The sequence below is a fragment of the Euleptes europaea genome, chromosome 17 (genome assembly GCF_029931775.1).
Source record: "Euleptes europaea isolate rEulEur1 chromosome 17, rEulEur1.hap1, whole genome shotgun sequence".
Lineage (NCBI taxonomy): Eukaryota > Metazoa > Chordata > Lepidosauria > Squamata > Sphaerodactylidae > Euleptes > Euleptes europaea.
Window position 1 is genome coordinate 14,007,706 of NC_079328.1, and position 18,525 is coordinate 14,026,230.

Genomic DNA, 18,525 nt, shown 5'->3' on the forward strand with positions numbered 1-18,525 from the left:
TGATTCCCCACTCCTCCACATGAGCGGCGGAGGCTAATCTGGGGAACTGGATTTGTTTCCCCACTCCTACACATGAAGCCAGCTGGGTGACCTTGGGCCAGTCACAGTTCTCTCAGAGCTCTCCCAACCCTACCTACCTCACAGGGTGCCTGTTGTGGGGAGGGGAAGGGAAGGTGATTGTAAGCTGGTTTGATTCTGCTTTAAGTGGTAGAGAAAGTCGGCATATAAAAACCAACTCTTCTTCTTCTTGTGCGGAGGGGCTTTTATTCATAAGAACGGAGACCTGCATCTCTCCTGCTTGGGAGAGTGGCCTATTAAAAGTTGCCCAGAGGCCTCCCTCCTCCAGTCCCGTTCCACTCCGTGCTCCAATTAAGGCCCTGGTAAGCCACCGTCCAGGGTTGCCTCCTCCTCCTCCTCTCTCATCTTTTCCCATCTCCAACCACCTTGTAAACAAACCAAAACTAAACCCATTAAAGCTGCTGAAGACATGTGCTGAGTGAGGTCTCTTTATTGGGCGGAGGACAACAACATAGCAATCCCCACTTCTCCCAAATGCAATAAGGGAGGCAGCTCGCTCTGCAGGGGACCGCAAAGAACTAATGGCTGAACGAGAGAAAGAGCACTTCGTATTCCGCCTGCGTTCTGATGGGAAAAGGCACACTAGCGACCCCGACAGGCCAAGGGCAGGTGAGGGTGAAGTTAGCTAGCAGCATCGGAAGCCGAGGGAGAGACCAGCTCCCGCCCCAGAGAGGGAAAATCCTCGCACGGCCTCAGCTGGTGGTCCAGGGAGACCGTCAAGGCAGACAGAGGCACCGTTTCCAGGTGTTGGCTGGCAGGACCCCGGGACCCACGAACACTGCAGGCAGAGACAAGCGCCCCCTTTTGGAACGCCCACTCTTTGGGCACATCCTCACGTCTTGCAGAAGAGGCCCCTGGGGCTGCTGGGGAGAGGGTTGGCGTGCCACCGGCAATGTGCCCTTTGCCACCCTCATCCCGCCATCATTCTGCCTACTTGCGGGGGGGTCTGGCATGAGGCTCCACAGCAGCTACAAAGCAGAGCATCCAAGAGGTCTCGGAAGCAAAAACAGCTGGACATGGGGGGACTACCAGCCCCCCGAGGACCCACGGTGGTGCCAAGCGGACTGGCCCCCTCTGGGAGCTTAGCAGAGTCGATCGCGGCCAGGCGACGAGTCGGGTTCTGGGGCCTTCAGTGGGGGAGGTGGGGGAGCCCGAACCTGAAGGAAGGAAGAAACAGGCAGAGTTGGTGATGTAGGGGAACTCGAGAAGCTGCCCTGGCTGTTCTCCAGGGCACAAGACAAGCAGGATAGGACTGGAAAAGATGGAACAGGAAGGTGCTCCTGTCCTCTGCTAGGAGAGGCCAAATTAGCCTTTGCAGGGAGTTTCTTTCCTCTCCTTTTTCTTCGGTGGGGGCACAACCCCATGGGAGAAAAGGCTCCCCAGAACGGAGAGGGTTCAGCAGCCTCTCCCTGCCCCTCCTTGCTCTGCTCAAGGCCAAACTAAATGTGATGGCGGAGTTGTGACCACCAGGAGGACACGCCGCCATTTTAAAATGTCACGAAGGCCCAATCCTGATTGGGACTGCTGGGTGAAGTTCCCCCAACAGCTGCTTTGGCTCTTAAAAAGGGGCGGGGCGGGCAGCTCCGCGCCCCGGGCTGCCATGACGACACCACCATCTTTTGTTTGGCCCTCAGATGTGTAGTCTGCACAGGGTTGCTCTGGGTAAAAACAAATCGCAGAGGAAGGAATCACAGAACTGTGTGCAACGCCTGGTCATTAGTAATGCATTTTCTCCAACACTGGTGAAAAGCAACAGCTCCAGAAACAAGGGATGCTCAGATGTGTGTGTGTTAAGTGCTATCAAGTCGCTTCCGACTCATGGCGACCCTATGAATCAATATCATCCAAAACGTCCTGTCTTTAACAAACCTTGCTCAGGTCTTGCAGGCTGAGGGCTGTGGCTTCCTTAATAGAGTCAATCCATCTCATGTTGGGTCTTCCTCTTTTCCCGCTGCCTTCGACTTTTCCTAGCATTACTGTCTTTTCCAGTTACTCTTGTCTACTCATAATGTGACCAAAGTACGATAGCCTCAATTTAGTCATTTTAGCTTCTAGGGGCAGTTCAGGCCAGATTTGATCTAGAATCCACTTACCGTATTTTTCGCTCCATAAGACACACTTTTTTCCTCCTCAAAAGTGAGTGGAAATGTCTGTGTGTCTTATAGAGCGAATGTGCGCACAGAGCCAGCTGGGCGCACTGGGAGGCAGCCGGGGAAAGCCGCCTCGCGCCGTTCCAGCGCGCCCAGCCGGCTCTGTGTGCCCGCCCAGCCCGCTCTGTGCGCCTGCCCACCTCCCAGCTGGGAAGCAGGGGGGGGAGCACAGAGCTGGCTTGGCGCGCTGGAACGACGCAAGCTGGCTCTGTGCGCCCACCCGCCTCCCAGCCCGCTCTGTGCACCCGCCCGCCTCCCAGCTGGGAAGCGGGGGGGGGAGAGCACAGAGCCGGCTTGGCGCGCTGGAACAACGCGAGCCGGCTCTGTGTGCCCGCCTGCCTCCCAGCTGGGAAGCGGGGGGGGGGAGCACAGAGCCGGCTTGGCAAGGCGGCGCACAGAGCCGGCTGGGCGCGTGCGCTGGCTCGCTCTGTGCGGCCCTGCCCGCCTCCCAGGGCATTCACTCCATAGGACAAGTTTTTAGAGGAGGAAAACAAGATTTTTTCTTATGGAAAGGTTCATCCTATGGAGCGAAAAATATGCTATTTTAGATACTGTGGTCCACAGTATCTGTAACACTCAGGAGCCTCAGCCTTTTCATCTGTGGGGAATAAAGCCCACCCTAAAACACTGGCAAAGTCCTGAGAACACTTCCTGCTTTAACTCCTCATTATTCTGCAAGACCACATCTCAACAGGAAACACATTCAGTCTCACCGGGGGCCCACCAAACAGGCCCACCCTAGCTTTCACCACGACTGGGTCATCAGCCACACCGCCTGGCTTTCAGACTTAGAGTCTGGCTTAACACAGAATCTGCACAGCCTGGGAGTCGGGGCCACTGTGATGGATGGGCAAGTTACATTTTACGCAGATGAACAGGGGTAGGGGCACTTCTCCGCCAGCCTCCCCGTGGGTTTGTCCTTTCCCCTTTTCCTTCACGTGCACAAAAGCCAGTGATTAAAAAAAAAAACAGAATGCAGACAGGCCACCACACAAAGATCCAGGCCACTCTGCAAACCTTCGTCCCAAAACAAGAGGCGTGGTTTTGGGGGACAGTGCCGAGTATCTAGCTGAAGGATGCTTTCCCTCCACAATGAGGGTTCACAGCATAGGGGCAGCTTCTGTGTTCAGCGCAAAATGGGAGATTGAGCAGATTTTGGTCTGGGTGCCACCCCCTTCCCCCTACAAGCCACGGCTGGGCAAATGGAAGCGTGTCGTGCATTCCCACGGCAGGGCAACTCTTCCTATGCGATGGTTGTGCAACCGTGCGGTTTCAAAACTGGAGGTTTCTTCCTCTGGAAGAGCGATCTGTCTGGGGACGGACAGATAAGCAGAATGGAGGATTAATTGCACTCAATGTCTGTGTTAAGCCAAACTCACATTTTCTGCGGGGAGGTAAAGGTTAATCCCTGATCAATGTCTGGGCACATTACCACTTACTTGCAAAGACATCTCTGTCTGAATGTGAATTCTAATGACAGTAAAGAGAATGAAAGGAAACACATGTACGTTTTGTCTCCATACAGATTGCGCTCCCCCTGGAGTTCCCTGCAACATCATGTCTCTTCCGTTTGCATCTGTTATTTTGGCTCGCATAGAACTGCTCTGGTATTACCTTCTTTCTCCAATGTGGGATTGGAGACAGACAAAGGGTGGTGAGCCACAGTGATAAGGGCCCTATGCATTCTGGGCTGCGGCAAAATTCGCACTTTCTCCACCATCGTCTCTATTTCAGTGTCTTGTGCAAAACAAGACCAGGCAAGACTAACCTGCACATAAAATCTAGCAGTTGTTCATTTTCCTTTTTTTGCCAAAATGCCAACAGGCACATTTTCTTCTGTAGCTGCTGGTTTAAATTCGTAGTAATTATTTCGGGTTTGGGGGGAGGGGGATGCCACAGTTTATGTCCGTCCCATTTTCATCTCATCAAAGTGGGGATCACCACCTAACGAATTCTGAGACGTGAACACAAACTTTCTCTCGTGCATGCACAAACACACACACACTTTCCTGAGTACCGCAACAGAAACGAGCTATGGCGGTAAGAAAATGTTTAGGCTATGGTTGAAGGGAAGTGGGAATCTAGGTCTAGGAGGCATGCTATCCAAACTTTATGGGGGAAGAATTTACCGGGCGAATACGAGGTGCGTTCGGGTCAGGGGAACTGTGCCCACTAGCCGTGCTTGCTTGCCAGCCACCTAAAATACAAAAAAACACCGAACAATAGGGCCTGAGCCCTCCTCCTGATGCCCCCAAAGCCCCCCCCCGCCACCTCTTGATCCAGCAGGTAGGTATTAGACTCTCCTCCAGCAGCTCTGCTTTGCCCTTCCCTTAAGAATATGTGAAAACACATGTTCAGGGCCTCTGATTTCAATCTCACTGTACACCATCCTCTGAGCCATGCGGGGGATCTGCAGCCCAGCCTCCCCTCCCCTTGAGCACAGCCTGCCTGCCCTAGAGACCATCTTTTGCGGAATTAACAGGGTTGGCTTTTCCAGGAACTCACCACTCAACAGCGCTTCTGTGGGAGATGCGATCAATGGGTCAAGGACTGGAGGGGAGCTGGCTGGGGGTGCGGGGGAAGGCAAATCCTGGAATAGAAACACAGGCTGCACTCAGAGCCGATGAAAGGAACTTCTGGGACACCTGGCGGAAGGAGGAATCCAGATGACTGTTCTCCTTTCAAAGTTCACTGGGGCTCTGAACCAGGTTCAGCAGGCTGTGAACCCTGATTCACCCCTCCAGCGTGACAAATAGCAAGGAAGTGCCAATGATGGGAAGCTGACCTGTGGAACTCTTTGCCACAAGATGCGGCACTGGCCTTAGGTGAACTTAAAAGGGGCTTGGGGAAATGTATGGAGCAGAGGTCTAATAGTTGTGACAGCTGACTAGGATCTCTGCAGTCAAAGGCAGAATGATTGTCAGAGGATGGGGCATCTTGCGGCAGAGGGCTCTTGCCCTCCTCGTGGCATCTGACTGGCCACCGTGGGAAACAAGATGCTAGAGTAGGCAGGCCATCAGTCTGGTCAAGAATGGCTACTTTCACAGAGCACGTGCAGACTGCCTATCTCGCTGAGTGAGCATAACCACCCCAACCCCAACATTTGGGGCTAGGGAGAAGGGCGTCCAGGTCAGACAGTGCAACTTCTAGGCACTTGGGGCACCTCTCAGTTTAGGAAAACCAGCATGGTGTAGTGGTTAAGAGCGGTGGTTTGGAGCAGTGGACTTTAATCTGGAGAAATGGGTTTGATTCCCCACTCCTCCACATGAGCTGCGGACGCTACTCTGGTGAACCAGGTTGGTTTTCCCCACTCCTCCACATGAAGCCAGCTGGGTGACCTTGGGCTAGTCACAGTTCCCTCAGAGCTCTCTCAGCCGGTTTGATTCTTCCTTAAGTGGTAGAGAAAGTTGGCATATAAAAACCAACTCTTCCTTGTCCTTTTCCTACCACCACCACCACTACCAGGGGCCAGTTGAGAATCCTCATCTGGTTTTACAAAAGAGAGACAGCGAAGGCCGTTGAGCATGAAGATGTAGCTCTCTGGGGAGGGGCCATGGCTCAATGGCAGAGCATCTGCTTGGCACGCAGAAGGTCCCAGGTTCAATCCTTAGCATCTCCAGTTAAAGGGACTAGGCAAGTAGGGGATATGAAAGACCCCTGCCTGAGACCCTGGAGAGCCGCTGCCGGTCTGAGTAGACAATTCTGACTTTGATGGACCAAGGGTCTGATTCAGTAGAAGGCAGCTTCATGTGTTTGTGTGATGCTCCTCCTGCAAGGCAGGAGGGAGACAGTAGACAATTCTTGTGCAACAAATGTGAGATGGATCGAATGTGAGATGGCTGCTTACGAGAGTCAATCTGGAGCTGGGCTGCTGATCAAGGCCTGTTCAATATTTGGAGTTGTCAGGACCCTGCCCCAAAAACACTTGCCTAAGACATCCCAGAGGAGCTCTGAGGAGCTCCACTGCACAGCATGGGGCAGAGACAACATTAACCCTTCCCCCTCCCTCCATCAGCTCAAAATTCAGGGCTGACAATTGTCTGTCTCACACTGGACTTCCAGTGTCTCACGGACAAACCCCAAAGCTTGGGGGTGGGATCCAGACTCCGTTTTCCTCAGCAGAACGGCCGGCCCATGGCAGTCCCGAGCTTCCCAAAATGGTATTCCGGGGACGGGGGTCTTCCGGAATGGCATGGGGGGCCTATCAGGAGTCTGTAATCAGAGGAGGGACATTGGTGGAAATTGCCCCCCTTCTGTTAATGGAAAATTTAGTCTCAACATAATCCATGAACTAAGACCAGGTTTCCTCTTCAGTGTGGAATGGGGCTGGGCTGGATGGCAGGGAAGAGATACCGGAGCTGCGCTCCACTTTAGAAGCACTCTGAGCATGCTGGGAGCATAGCATGCCCATGGGCACAATTCCATGCACCCATACCCATGTTTGGAAGGAGGGACGAGGCTTGTTACCCACTGCAGGGGCAGGAGGGACACTCAAAGGCATTAATGAAGAAGAGCTGTTTTTTATACCTCGCTTTTCTCTATCTTTAAGGAGTCTCAAAGCAGTTTACAATCACAATCCCTTCCTCTCCCCAAAACAAGCACCTTGAGAGGTAGGTGGGGCTGAGAGAGTTCAGAGAGAACTGTGACTGGCCCAAGGTCACCCAGCAGGCTTCATGTGGAGGAGTGGGGAATCAAACCCGGTTCTCCAGATTAGAGTCCGCCATTCTTAACCACTACACGACACTGACCCCTGAGGTTAACAGGATGCCGGGCACCTACCACCTGGCACTCCCAGCATCCCAGACCAGCCCCTATTCTCTAGAGAACAAAGAAACGGGCTGCAGCTGGCACTCACCTGCTCAGCTCCACCAGGAGCGCCCATGATTTCGTGGACCACCAAGGACGGGAAGACGCCAACTCTTCCGTTGAAGTCCCCTCTCCAGAAGCCGTCGTCGATGGTTCCCTCTTCCCGGGGCAGCACTCGGATGATGGCTCCCTCGGGGAAGCTGAGCTCCTCCGGGCTCTGCCCCTCGTAGTCATAGAGGGCCCGGACCAGCCAGGCTGCAAACGAAGGGGGCAAAGCGGGTGTTAAGGTGCAGGGGTGCTGGGTACCACCCTGTACCCTTCAGGCTCAGGCAGGGATAGCCCCTTCTAGTGGCAGATTCTGACCACAAGGCAGAGGCATGGGCAGAAGAGGAAATCTATGGCACGGTTCATTTTTCCAGCCTCCAAACACATAGACCACTTCTCCTCTGTCCCCAAGACGCACCTCCGGGCTCCAGCATGAGGTCTGTCAGCTCCTTCTCCCTCTCCGAAGAGCCCTCTTGGTTGTCCCCATTTGGGTCTACACAAGTCCTGCTCACGGAATCCAGAAAGAGGAGGTATTTCTCAGGGACGTAGCCCACCTGGCCAGTCTGGTTGCGTGCCTGAAAGCAGGTGGGAGAAGCAATATCAAGGAAGGCTTTGAAAGAAGCTGGCACGGTCACCTTGGCAAAGGACAGCAGCCCACCCGGTCCGTCTGCAAGGAGCCAACTGGCATCCAAGGTTCCTATCCTATGTGTTGTCTCAGGCCCATGCTAGAAGAGGGTGTTCCATTTTGCACCTTACCACAAGCACAACTGCCAATGATTGGACTTAACGTCTGCTGTGGGTCTCGTAATCCCCCCAAGGTGGCTCACAGAGTCATCTAGCCTTCAGTACACTTGCGTCAGCACAGAACCGGGCTTTCTGGCACGGCTTCTGAAGTCCCACCACAGAGAGAAAGCTGGCTTGGCTTCCCGGCACTTACCTTGACCCATTCCTCCACGTCACCGTCTTCTAGGACCTCCAGCTCCTCCCCCTGCACAATGGTCAGCTCATCAGATTGGCAGGCCTGTCGTGCAAGAAGGAACAAAATGGAGTCAGCCACAACACCAAGTCAGCAAAGCCCTGCCCCCAGGCTTCAAAGAACTGCCCTTGCTGATGGCCAGGGCTAGAGGTCAGCTGGACTGGGAAGACACCCGGGGCCCAGTGGCCCACTGGGAGGCTCTGGGGTTCTGATCTTCCCAACCCCAAAGTAGGACGTGACATTAAATTAAATCAAGAGAGTTTTCGGCTAAACATTAGGAAGAACTTTCTAACAGTTAGAGCGGTTCCTCAGTGGAACAGGCTTCCTCGGGAGGTGGTGGGTTCTCCTTCCCTGGAGGTTTTTAAGCTGAGTCTAGATGGCCATCTGTCAGCAATGCTGATTCTGTGACCGTAGGCAGATCATGAGAGGGAGGACAGGAAGGTTTGCATCAGTGTTTGGCTCTCGTGGCCCTTTCCTGTATGCCCAGGGTAGTGATGATTGCCACTTTGGAGTCAGGAAGCAATTTTCCTCCAGGCCAGACTGGCTAGGGATCCTAGAGGGGTTTTTTTGACCATCTTCTGGGTGTGGAGTAGGGGTCCCTGGAGGTGTGGGGGGGAGGTAGTTGTGAATTTCCTGCATTGTGCAGAGGGTTGGATTAGATGACCCTGGTGGTCCCTTCCAACTCTATGATTCTATGACAGGAGGGGGGTCTCCTCAGGGGTGTCAGGGGTGCATGCAAATGCTGGGGGGAAGGCTGAGGCAGGAGGCAGCAGATGACCCTTGGAAGGGTGAGAAAAACACTCCCTCTGTCTGTTTACTCCAATTCCTGCATCTCCCAAAATTAGGATGCTTGCTGACAGTGCCCGAGGGGGCCACACCCCCAAATCCTGAAGCCTGCTTCGGCCTCTGAAAACCATCCAGAGACTGTGTCCAGCCTTCAGAACCATCAGCTGCTGTTCAAAGGGCAGACTGCCAGAAGCAGTTCAGGCCCAGGAGAAGAGGGGAGCTGTTACCTGGTATGGGAAGAACACTCTGCAGGATGAAGGGTAGGCGCGAGTCACACCCGGGCTCGGCCTGGTGTCCTCAAACAGTTCTGTGCTGTCATCGTAATCTTCAAACTCAGCCGGGTCAAATTCCTCTGCCTGGAGAGAAGTCCTAAGTCATTCCTGGGGCACGAGAGGGGATGTGGCTCAGTGGAAGAGCCTCTGCTTGGCATGCAAAAGGTCCCAGGTTCAATCCCCGGCATCTCCAGTTAAAGAAACTAGGCAAGGAGGTGATGTGAAAGACCCTTGCCTGAGACCCTGGAGAGCTGCTGCCGGTCTGAATAGACAACACTGACTTTGATAGGCCAAGGGTCTGATTCAGTAGAAGGCAGCTTCATCTGTTCATGTGAGAGAGGGGAAACAGGAGACCCCAGACAAAGATTGCCCCCCATTGAGTCTCGTATCACTGAAGAGGGACTTATGTCTTCCATGCAGATGCTCCGTGCTCGGGCTAAGAGAAAGAGGGCAGGTTCTAGCATTCCTGGCAACACATGTTCAGGAGACCGCCTGCACCCTGGCGACAGTCTCAGCACTTCCCTTGAGCAATAACGTGAACTTCAGGTGTGACCACCTCTCCTGATACACCCCTCAAAGAGCATTATACTCATCTAGTAACAACCTATTAGTGGTCCCCAGCTTGAGAAGTATCCATCGGTTCTCCATAAGGGCTAGAGCTTTCTCGGCTCTAGCTCTGGTCTGGTGGACCTCTCTGTCAAATGAGACCTGGTCCCTGCGGGACGTAGCTCAATTCCGCAGGGCCTGCAAGACAGAGATGTTCCACCAGGCCCATGATTGAGATCAGCGACGGTTCCATCATGGCTGGCCTCCCTGCTCCATCCTTACATCTCCCAACTCCGCCTTTTCACCTGACTGCAACGTTACCAGCACTAGTATTAAAGGCGTCATCGAACCTCTTGGCTTTAATCAGTTAAACTGTTGGGACACACTACAGGTTTTTAATGATAATTTATTTATTGTTATGGCGTTTGAACTTTAATTGGAATATTATGATAACCTCTACTTGGATGTAAGCCGCCCTGAGCCTAACCTTGGTTGGGAAAGGGTGGGTGAAAAATTTAGCAAATAAACACCAAGACTTCCTAACAAGGCACAGACCCTTGAAAGCCCCTGCCCAGAAAGACGCCTTTCAGACAGACCTCCACCCATGTGGGAGCTGCTCTTCTGTGAGCTGATCTCACACGGCTGTGTCCAAATGACCACCACACGTGAGAAAGGACTCGGTATGGTTCTGAGATTTGTATCATTCGGACAAACCTTCAGCTACACGGGACCAATTTGTTTGTTTCAACCATCTATATCCTGTGTCCTGTGCTTAATAAACACTCGGGGGGGGGGGGACTCTCTTATTGTACAAAGTAAAACATGACCCAACATTCAGTGCCTCAACTAACAAAGAGTTCCTCTGAGATCTTCCTCTGATCTGTGTACACCCAGAGAAAAACAAAGATGGGAGAACTGAGGAGAGACTAAAGCTGTCTGAATCCCTCTCCTTCCACTTGATCAGAACACAGACATTCCCATTGGTGGGCATCAAATCAAATCAAATTTATTAATATGGTCAACTGACCAATCCCATGCCAACCCATAACAATGTCCAGACTCAATAGTTTTGTGCTGCAGAATCACAGACTGCCCGTACAAATAAAGGTGTAAGATCAATAAAATCAACCCGGTTAACATTATCACCTTAAAATTTAAAAATAGTAAAATATTTTAACGATAATTCTCTAACAAAGTTCTGTGCATTTTAATAGCAACGGCGCAGAACTTGGCAGTTTGGAGCGTGACCTATTGGTGGGCAGCTGTCTCTCAGAAGCCGAGGGGGCGAGGCACCTCTTACCGTTGGAGTGGAGCCCCTCTCGGACCGGCGGGCTTCGCTGAGCCGCCGCTCTTGCTCCATTTCATCCAGAACCTGCCCCATGGCACTGGCCAGCCAGGTGTCTACGTCCAAGCCGGCCTGCCGCAGCAGCACCAGCCGAGCCTCCGCCTTCACCTTGCTGATCTGAAACAGAGAAGAAGAGCTCGGGGGGCCACCCAGGGCAATCCTTTCCTCGTACAACTGGCACCCTAAGGAGAGCCGAGGGCCACTCGGACAGCATGCTCGGCCTTTATGGAGAAAACCAGCCGCCGCCAAGGAAAGGCCCCTTAGTGGACTCGCCATTAGGCAGGAGAGCATCGTCATGTTCACGACACCCACAAGCTGGAACGTGTCCAGAGAAAGGAAAGAAAGATGGTGAGGGGTCTGGAGACCAAGTCCTATGAGGAAAGGCTGAAAATGCTTGGTATGTTTAGCCTGAAGAGGAGACGACTGAGAGGGGATATGATAGCCATTTTCAAGTACTTGAGGGGCTGTTATATAGAGGATGGTGCCGAGTTGTTTTCTGTTGCCCAAGAAGGTTGGACCAGAACCAACGGGTTGAAATTAAATCAAAAGAGTTTCCATCTAGACATTAGGAAGAATTTTCTAACAGTTAGAGCCGTTCCTCAGTGGAACAGGCTTCCTTGGGAGGTGGTGAGCTCTCCTTCCCTGGAGGTTTTTAAGAAGAGGCTAGATGGCCATCTGTCAGCAATGCTGATTCTATGACCTTAGGCAGTTCATGAGAGGGAGGGCATCTTGGCCATCTTCCAGGCATGGGGTAGGGGTCACTGGGTGTGTGTGTGGGGGAAGTAGTTGTGAATTTCCTGCATTGTGCAGGGGGTTGGACTGGATGACCCTGGTGGTCCCTTCCAACTCTATGATTCTATGAATCCTGTGCCATGGGAGCAGGGAGGTCTAAGGTCATTAATTGTACATGATAACCGCTACCTTGAATTGAACCCAGTAAATGATGGTTAACCAATGGAGTGACTGCGTAATGGGTGGGACATGCATGCTCCACCCAGTGCTGGACAGTAACTGGGCTGTGGCGGTCTGTTCCAACTGGAGTTCCCGAACTGACTTTAAGGGCAGACCCATGTAGACTGCATTACAACAGTCTAGCCTCAAGGTTGCCATGGCATAGATCTGCGTGCCAGATCAGCCAGGTCACGGTAGGGGGCCATCTTCATGGCTAAATGAAGATGGAAGAGAGCATTAACTTGCTTCTCTACTAGTAAACCTGGGTCCAGTATAGCCCCCAGGGCCTTAACTGGGTCAACAAGGATCAGCGGAACCTAGGGTTGCCAACCTCCAGGTGGTAGGAGCTCTCTTGAGATTACAGCTGATCTCCAGATGACAGAGATCAGTTCACCTGGAGAAAATGGCTGCTTTGGAGGGTGGACTCCAAGGCATTATATCCTGCTCAGGTCCCTCCCCTCCCCAAGCCCCACCCTCCACAGGCTCCACCCTCAAAACTCCAGGTATTTCCCAACCCAGAGTTGGCAACCCTAGCTGAAGCCCAACAAATGTGGGAAGTGCAATGTCTTTCCAGACCTCAGCTTTTGCAGCTAGCATCCATCATCTTGCCCAGGAAGAGCAAATTAGAGACGAGGTGGTAACAGGCCACATCATTCTTCCCTAGTGATGTTTTATTTAAGTAGTGGACGGGCAATAGATCAGCAACCATGCAAGGAGACCCACCTCTGCCTTCCGAATATTTTCCTTCACTTCTTCCATCCTTTTCTCCATGCCAGACATTTCCACCTCGTTGACTTGCTGCCTTCGGGTTTCCATTCTCTGTAGAATCTACAACCCCACAAATACACCAACCACAGACTCAGATGTATTATTAATACGGCATGAACCAGTATATATGTATTTGTGTATATTTATTTGTGTATATTTATACAGTATAAATACATGTATTTATATAAAAGATAAAAAAGTTTAGCAGTTCAACCAAAAAAAATTGACCAAATTCTGATTTAATCTAATTGCAATTGCCCAACATTAGGGGTTGAACTTTATATGCTATTGGGCAAAATTTGGCCTCACCTCAGACTCAGGCAACAGGGCTGCAAACCATTATTGATCGATTGATTGACTGAGGTTATTTCTCATCCTGCTTTTCTCCCCAGTGTGGATTCAAATTGGCTTATAAAAAACATCAACACAAGTTGTGCGTGTGTGTTAAGTGCTGCTAAGTCACTTCCAACTCATGGCGACCCTATGAATCAATGTCTTCCAAAATGTCCTATCCTTAACAGCCTTGATCAGACCTTGCAAATTCAGGGCCGTAGCTTCCTTGAAAGAGTGTGTATTTATTGGTCTTGGACCATAAATAAAATTCAATCAATTCCAGATAGAGTCAATCCATCCCTTGTTGGGTCTTCCTCTTTTCCTGCTGCCTTAAACTTTTCCCAGCATGATTGTCTTTTCCAGTGACTCTTGTCTTCTCAACACAAGTTAAATAAACAATTTAAATGAACACAATACAATATAAATCAGGGGTCCCCAACATTTTGAGCTTGTGGGCATATTTCAGATTCTGACACGGCCTTGTGGGCACAACAAGACGGCTGCCACAAAATGGCTGTTGCAGAAGTCTGACCCAGCCGCAAAATGATTGCCAGAATTTAACTTCAGTAACGCAGTGTGGAGATCCTTGTGCTATGGTGGCAACATTTTAAAAAATCTGCATAGCCAATCAAATCTCCAATAATCAGAAGCCTTGCTGAGCAAAATCCCTACCTGGCCCCTCCCACTCCCTAAAAACACTTGGCAGGTACCAGAAAAGGTGTTGGCGGGAGCCATGGCACCCACAGGTAAATAAACAAATAGGAAAATCTCATGCCATAACGCTCATGCCTTGTGCTGGCAATGCTCAGTGATTCTGTCCCAAACTCACCTCTTTCTAACTGACTTAGTAACATTTTGTCTTTCCCCTCAAGCTCTCTGGTGAGCGTTGAAACTGGGAGCACTTTTGTTTTATATGTTTTGGTGAATTTGTCCTTTTACCGAAGCCAGAATGACAGTAGAGACAGCCTCTGTTTTCATGCCCAGACTCGGGGAAGATTCTTGGGGATTCTGCTGCAGCCCCTTCCCGTCTGCTCAGGAGCTGGCACGTTGCCATGGGCTGTGTGCCTGGCAGGGTCGCAGGGGCCCGTTGGTAAAAGGCTCTACTTGGGGGTGTCCAGGTGCCACCGCTGAGAAGCTTCCATGGAGAGGCAGCGCACACTCAAACTGCAGACAAGCACTACTACGCGGAAAGTGTTCCCGGCAACTCAGGGCCCGCCTGGGGACTCACCTGCTCACTGACAGTCTGAATCTTATAATCTTTGGCTGCCCGAGTGGCCCAGCGGCGGGCTTCCTTTTCCAGCCCGCTGCCATCTAGGAGAGAAATCTGGGAAGAGAAGAATGAGGGAGGTGAACAGGACCACCTGGGTCATTTATGCATGGGAGTTTCACCTGAGGTTTGTTGCTGGCTGGACCCACACTTTCCAGTTGGGAATCTCTGCACCAGCAGTCTCCAAGCTCAAATCAAGTCCCACCTCTTTAAATGCTGCTTTGTAATTGGCTTACTTGTAGTTCTCACTGTGAGAAAAAACCCTCCTCCAAACCCATTTGCCACATAAAAAAGCATGTTAAGAACAACAACATAAAAAATGGAGCAAGCTGAAAGGGTGGGGGGAGAAATCCAAGCCCCAGTTTTAAAAAGCTTTTCTTCTGTTCAGAAAAAAACTCTGAGGAAGCAGGAAGCATTTCAATCCCCGCCTCTGGACATGCTGCTTTGTAATTGGCTGTGAGAGAAACCAAGCTTGCATGTCCTGCACTTTGCCTTCTGCATAGGGATTTCACCCAGGCTTTGCTCAGGGAAGATGGAAGAGTCGGGTTAACAGGGGAATGGGAAGACCCGGAAATTGCGAGGGCTGGCAGTGAGGTCATCTCTAATGGAGGGAAAACTCATGTATAACTCCAAGGAACAACTGAGACAGACCGGGGGTGAACATGAGTGAAAGTACCCATGCATAAACGACCCTGGAAACACCTGAGGTTGCCTTGCTGGCATGGGAAGAAGTGAGGCCATGTGAGGTTTTTATTGTGAACAAGGAGTCCTTCCAAGGAGCCCTCCAGCCCCACATGCATCCTCCTTCCCTCCTGACCCCTTCAGCCCCGAAGCAGGCAAGGGCCCTGGCAGGCTGCCACCCCTCTGGGACTTGACTGGGGAGGCCCCAGAGCACCCCCAGCACCTCCTTCTTCAGTTGGGGTGAGCACCGCTGTAAGGATAACTATGAGGTACGAAGTATCCAGGCAGACTGAACAGAAAAGACTAATTTATTGACCAAAAACTGTAACAACTGACTGAATAAGAGAACAGTTATGAAAACTGAGAAGAATTAACATGGGGTATGCGAAAAACACACCATGCAAAACTCCTACGGAAAAAACTGACTGCTGCCTTATACTGAATCAGATCCCTGGTCCATCAAAGTCAGTATTGTTTCCTCAGACCGGCAGCGGCTCTCCAGGGTTTCAGGCAGAGGTCTTTCACATCACCTACCTGCCTAGTCCTTTTAACTGGAGATGCCGGGGATTGAACCTGGGACCTTCTGCATGCCAAGCAGATGCTCTACCACTGAGCCACGCCCCCGCCCCCAATTCCTTTTAGGTCAGGGAACTATATATATAGTTTTATAGTTATATGTATATATATATATATATATATACACACACACGCACAGTTATATATATAGATATAGACCAGCCTGATTTCATCATATCTCAAAAGCTAAGCAAGGTCAGCCCTGGTTAGTATTTGGATAGGAATACCGGAGTCGTTCTGCAGAGAAAGGCAATGGCAACTCACCTCTGTTCATTTCTTGCCCAACCCGGCAATGCTGTGGATTGAATTTACAAGGGTCCAGATTGGGGAGGGGCACAGAGTACACAGAGAGAGATGCTGCACGTTTGGTAGTCCCTCCTGCACCTGGGACCTTCTGCATGCCAAGCAGATGCTCTACCTCTGATCCACAGCCCCTGCCAAGCAGATGCTCTACCTCTGAGCCACAACCCCTGCCAAGCAGATGCTCTACCTCTGAGCCACAGCCTCCAGTTCGGGCCTCCAGTTCGGGCTCAGCTGGGTCGGGTTGAGCAGGAGGGAGCAATACGGAGTGCCCCAACCTGCTTCTGCATTGGCTTCGGGGGAGAGCAAGGGGAGGGCCTCGGAGGGGCCCACGGAGCCAGCAGCGCGACCAGTGTGCATGCCGGTGCAGGGGGGGGGGGAAGATGGCCGTGCAGGTTTTGGGCGCCCCAGTAGCATTCGGCTGTGGCGCGTCCAGCGCGCAGGCCAGGGGATTGATGGGGGGGAGGGCCGGGCAGGGGCTCAGCTGCAGCGTGTCCAGCGCGCAGGCCGGGGGATCCATGGGGAAGGCAGGCCAGGGGCTCTCCGGCAGCGTGTCCAGGGCGCAGGCCGGGGGATCGAGGGCAGGCCAGGGGCTCTCCGGCAGCGCATCCAGTGCGGAGGCCGGGGGATCGAGGGGGGAAGGCAGGCCAGGGGCTTTCCGGGGGTGCGTCCAGCGCGCAGGCCGGGGGATCAATGGGGGGGAGGGAAGGCCAGGCGCTCTCCGGCGGTGCGTCTAGCACGCAGGCTGGGGGATCGATGGGGGGAGGGCAGGCCAGGGACTCTCCAGCGGCGCGTCCAACGCGGAGGCCGGGGGATCAAGGGGGGAGGACAGGCCAGGGGCTCTCCGGTGGCGCTTCCAGCGCGGAGGCCGGGGGATTGAGTGGGGAGGGCAGGGCAGGAAACCTCCGGCGGCGCATCCAGTGCACAGTCCGATGGATCCGTCGGGGGAGGGCAGGGCAGGAAACCTCCGGCGGCTCATACAGTGCGCAGGCTGGGGGATCCATCGGGGGGAGGGCTGGGCAGGGAACCTCTGGTGCAGGGTCCAGTGTGCAGGCCGGCGACGCCCCAGTAACATGACTCTCGGCCACCCCGAAGCATTCGGCCGCGGCACGCTGGTCAAGCAGGGGGAGGGCTATGCAGAGGTGTGCTCCCGCTTCCCAGCAAAGCCTGGCTAGCGATAACTAGCTCTGTGGAGCTCCTGGTCTCGGCAGGTGGGCCACGGGCCGGATAAGGTGATGTCGCGGACTGTTTCCGGCCCATGGGCCGGAGGTTCCCCACCCCTGCTCTAGGGATTCCACAAACCTTTATGGTTTTTACTATAGAAATTTGGGGAAGTCCTAGAGTGTTGCATGACACTGCAATCAGTATCCCCCCCAGTTTGCTCCCAGTGTTCCATGGAGGCCATAGGAGGCAACTTAGTCTCCCTAGGGGCTGTTCTAAGGCCTGCAGGTTGCTCCACTAGTCACCTTTGGGCTTAGGAAACGGAACGCAGTGTATAACCGGTGGCACAGGGACCCAGGTTCATGACAGGGATAGGAATGCTGCATGCACATCTCAAAACATTAACCTCTCTCCCCCCTCCAACCTGGCTAAGGTGGCCCCATTGTTGCCCTTCACTTACCACCTGGTCCGTTCCTTCTGGCTGGAACGGCTGGGCGGCCGTTGCTGAGAAGGCAGCATTATCTTGCAAGAACAGGAGGAGATTCTGCTCCCGGCACACCTGGAAGAACAGCCAAGAGAGGAAGGCCAATGAGAAGAAACCATTTAAACCGAGTCCAGAAAGGCGCAGCCCAAGGGAAGGGATTCACTAGCATGCGGATGGCCTGTCTTCGGCTATGGGGTGTCTTTCTCTCTCTGGACAGGCCTCTGAGAGTGTTGAAAAGGCAAGCCTTTGCTACAGGTCTCTGGATGGTTTCCTCCACCATCATGATGGGCCACTTTACCACTCAAACCCCCAAAACGGGTGTGAGAAGTAAAGCGGCCATTCACGATGTGGCATTTCCAGGTGCAAGCCGGAAGTGTTGCGATCACATCCCACTCCTGAGCCACCCAATGGATTGGCAGGCAATTGCGACTTGGCAACCCTAACTATATGCCTTGTTTTTATATATTTTCTTGGATTTCTAAAATAAAGCCTTCCTTTGTTATATGGTGTGTGCTCCTCAGGGAGTCACTGAGACGAAACCCAGGTAAAGATTGGTTACGTCAACTGCACCAAGACAGGTTCAGCCTTGACAATACTCTCCCATTACTTCTCTCCCCGTTTTCTGTTTCATCCTTCCTACCTGCATGAAGAACATTTTTGTGATATTTGAGAGCTAGCTTGTTATTTTCTTTCAACTGATTCCACCATATTGGCTGTGATGCTGCCCGATCCCATACTTGACGTTTAAAAGACCTGCTGACGGCTTTATTTAAAAGTAAATCCCACAGTGCTGAAGCTGTGGTCCAGGTTAGAAGTTTTTATAGCTGTGGCTTGGAGTGCGTGCGTTTGTGTTGGGGGAAATGCAGTGTGATACTTTCCCCATTGTGTATGCACTTACATAATGTACTTTGTGCTTAGTTAAGTAGTGGAGATTGGATTCTGCACAACTGAAGCATTGTGGTCAGCAAATGGAAATCCTCTGCAGGGACACCCTGCAGCA

General features: G+C 52.4%; 1 protein-coding gene across 1 annotated transcript in view; it reads right to left on the reverse strand.

The window, feature by feature from the left end:
* Window positions 1–1,160: 1,160 nt before the first annotated feature.
* FCHSD1 (FCH and double SH3 domains 1) overlaps window positions 1,161–18,525 on the reverse strand; it is a 42,550-nt gene continuing 25,185 nt past the window's right edge. The window contains exons 10-20 of the mRNA XM_056862300.1: window positions 17,502–17,600; window positions 14,285–14,380; window positions 12,679–12,783; window positions 10,960–11,121; window positions 9,069–9,197; window positions 8,017–8,100; window positions 7,498–7,654; window positions 7,084–7,289; window positions 4,734–4,818; window positions 4,358–4,425; window positions 1,161–1,235 (exon numbers count right to left, since the gene is read on the reverse strand). Of these exons, the coding sequence (XP_056718278.1) occupies window positions 1,161–1,235; window positions 4,358–4,425; window positions 4,734–4,818; window positions 7,084–7,289; window positions 7,498–7,654; window positions 8,017–8,100; window positions 9,069–9,197; window positions 10,960–11,121; window positions 12,679–12,783; window positions 14,285–14,380; window positions 17,502–17,600 (1,266 nt within the window). The remainder of the gene's footprint in view (window positions 1,236–4,357; window positions 4,426–4,733; window positions 4,819–7,083; window positions 7,290–7,497; window positions 7,655–8,016; window positions 8,101–9,068; window positions 9,198–10,959; window positions 11,122–12,678; window positions 12,784–14,284; window positions 14,381–17,501; window positions 17,601–18,525) is intronic.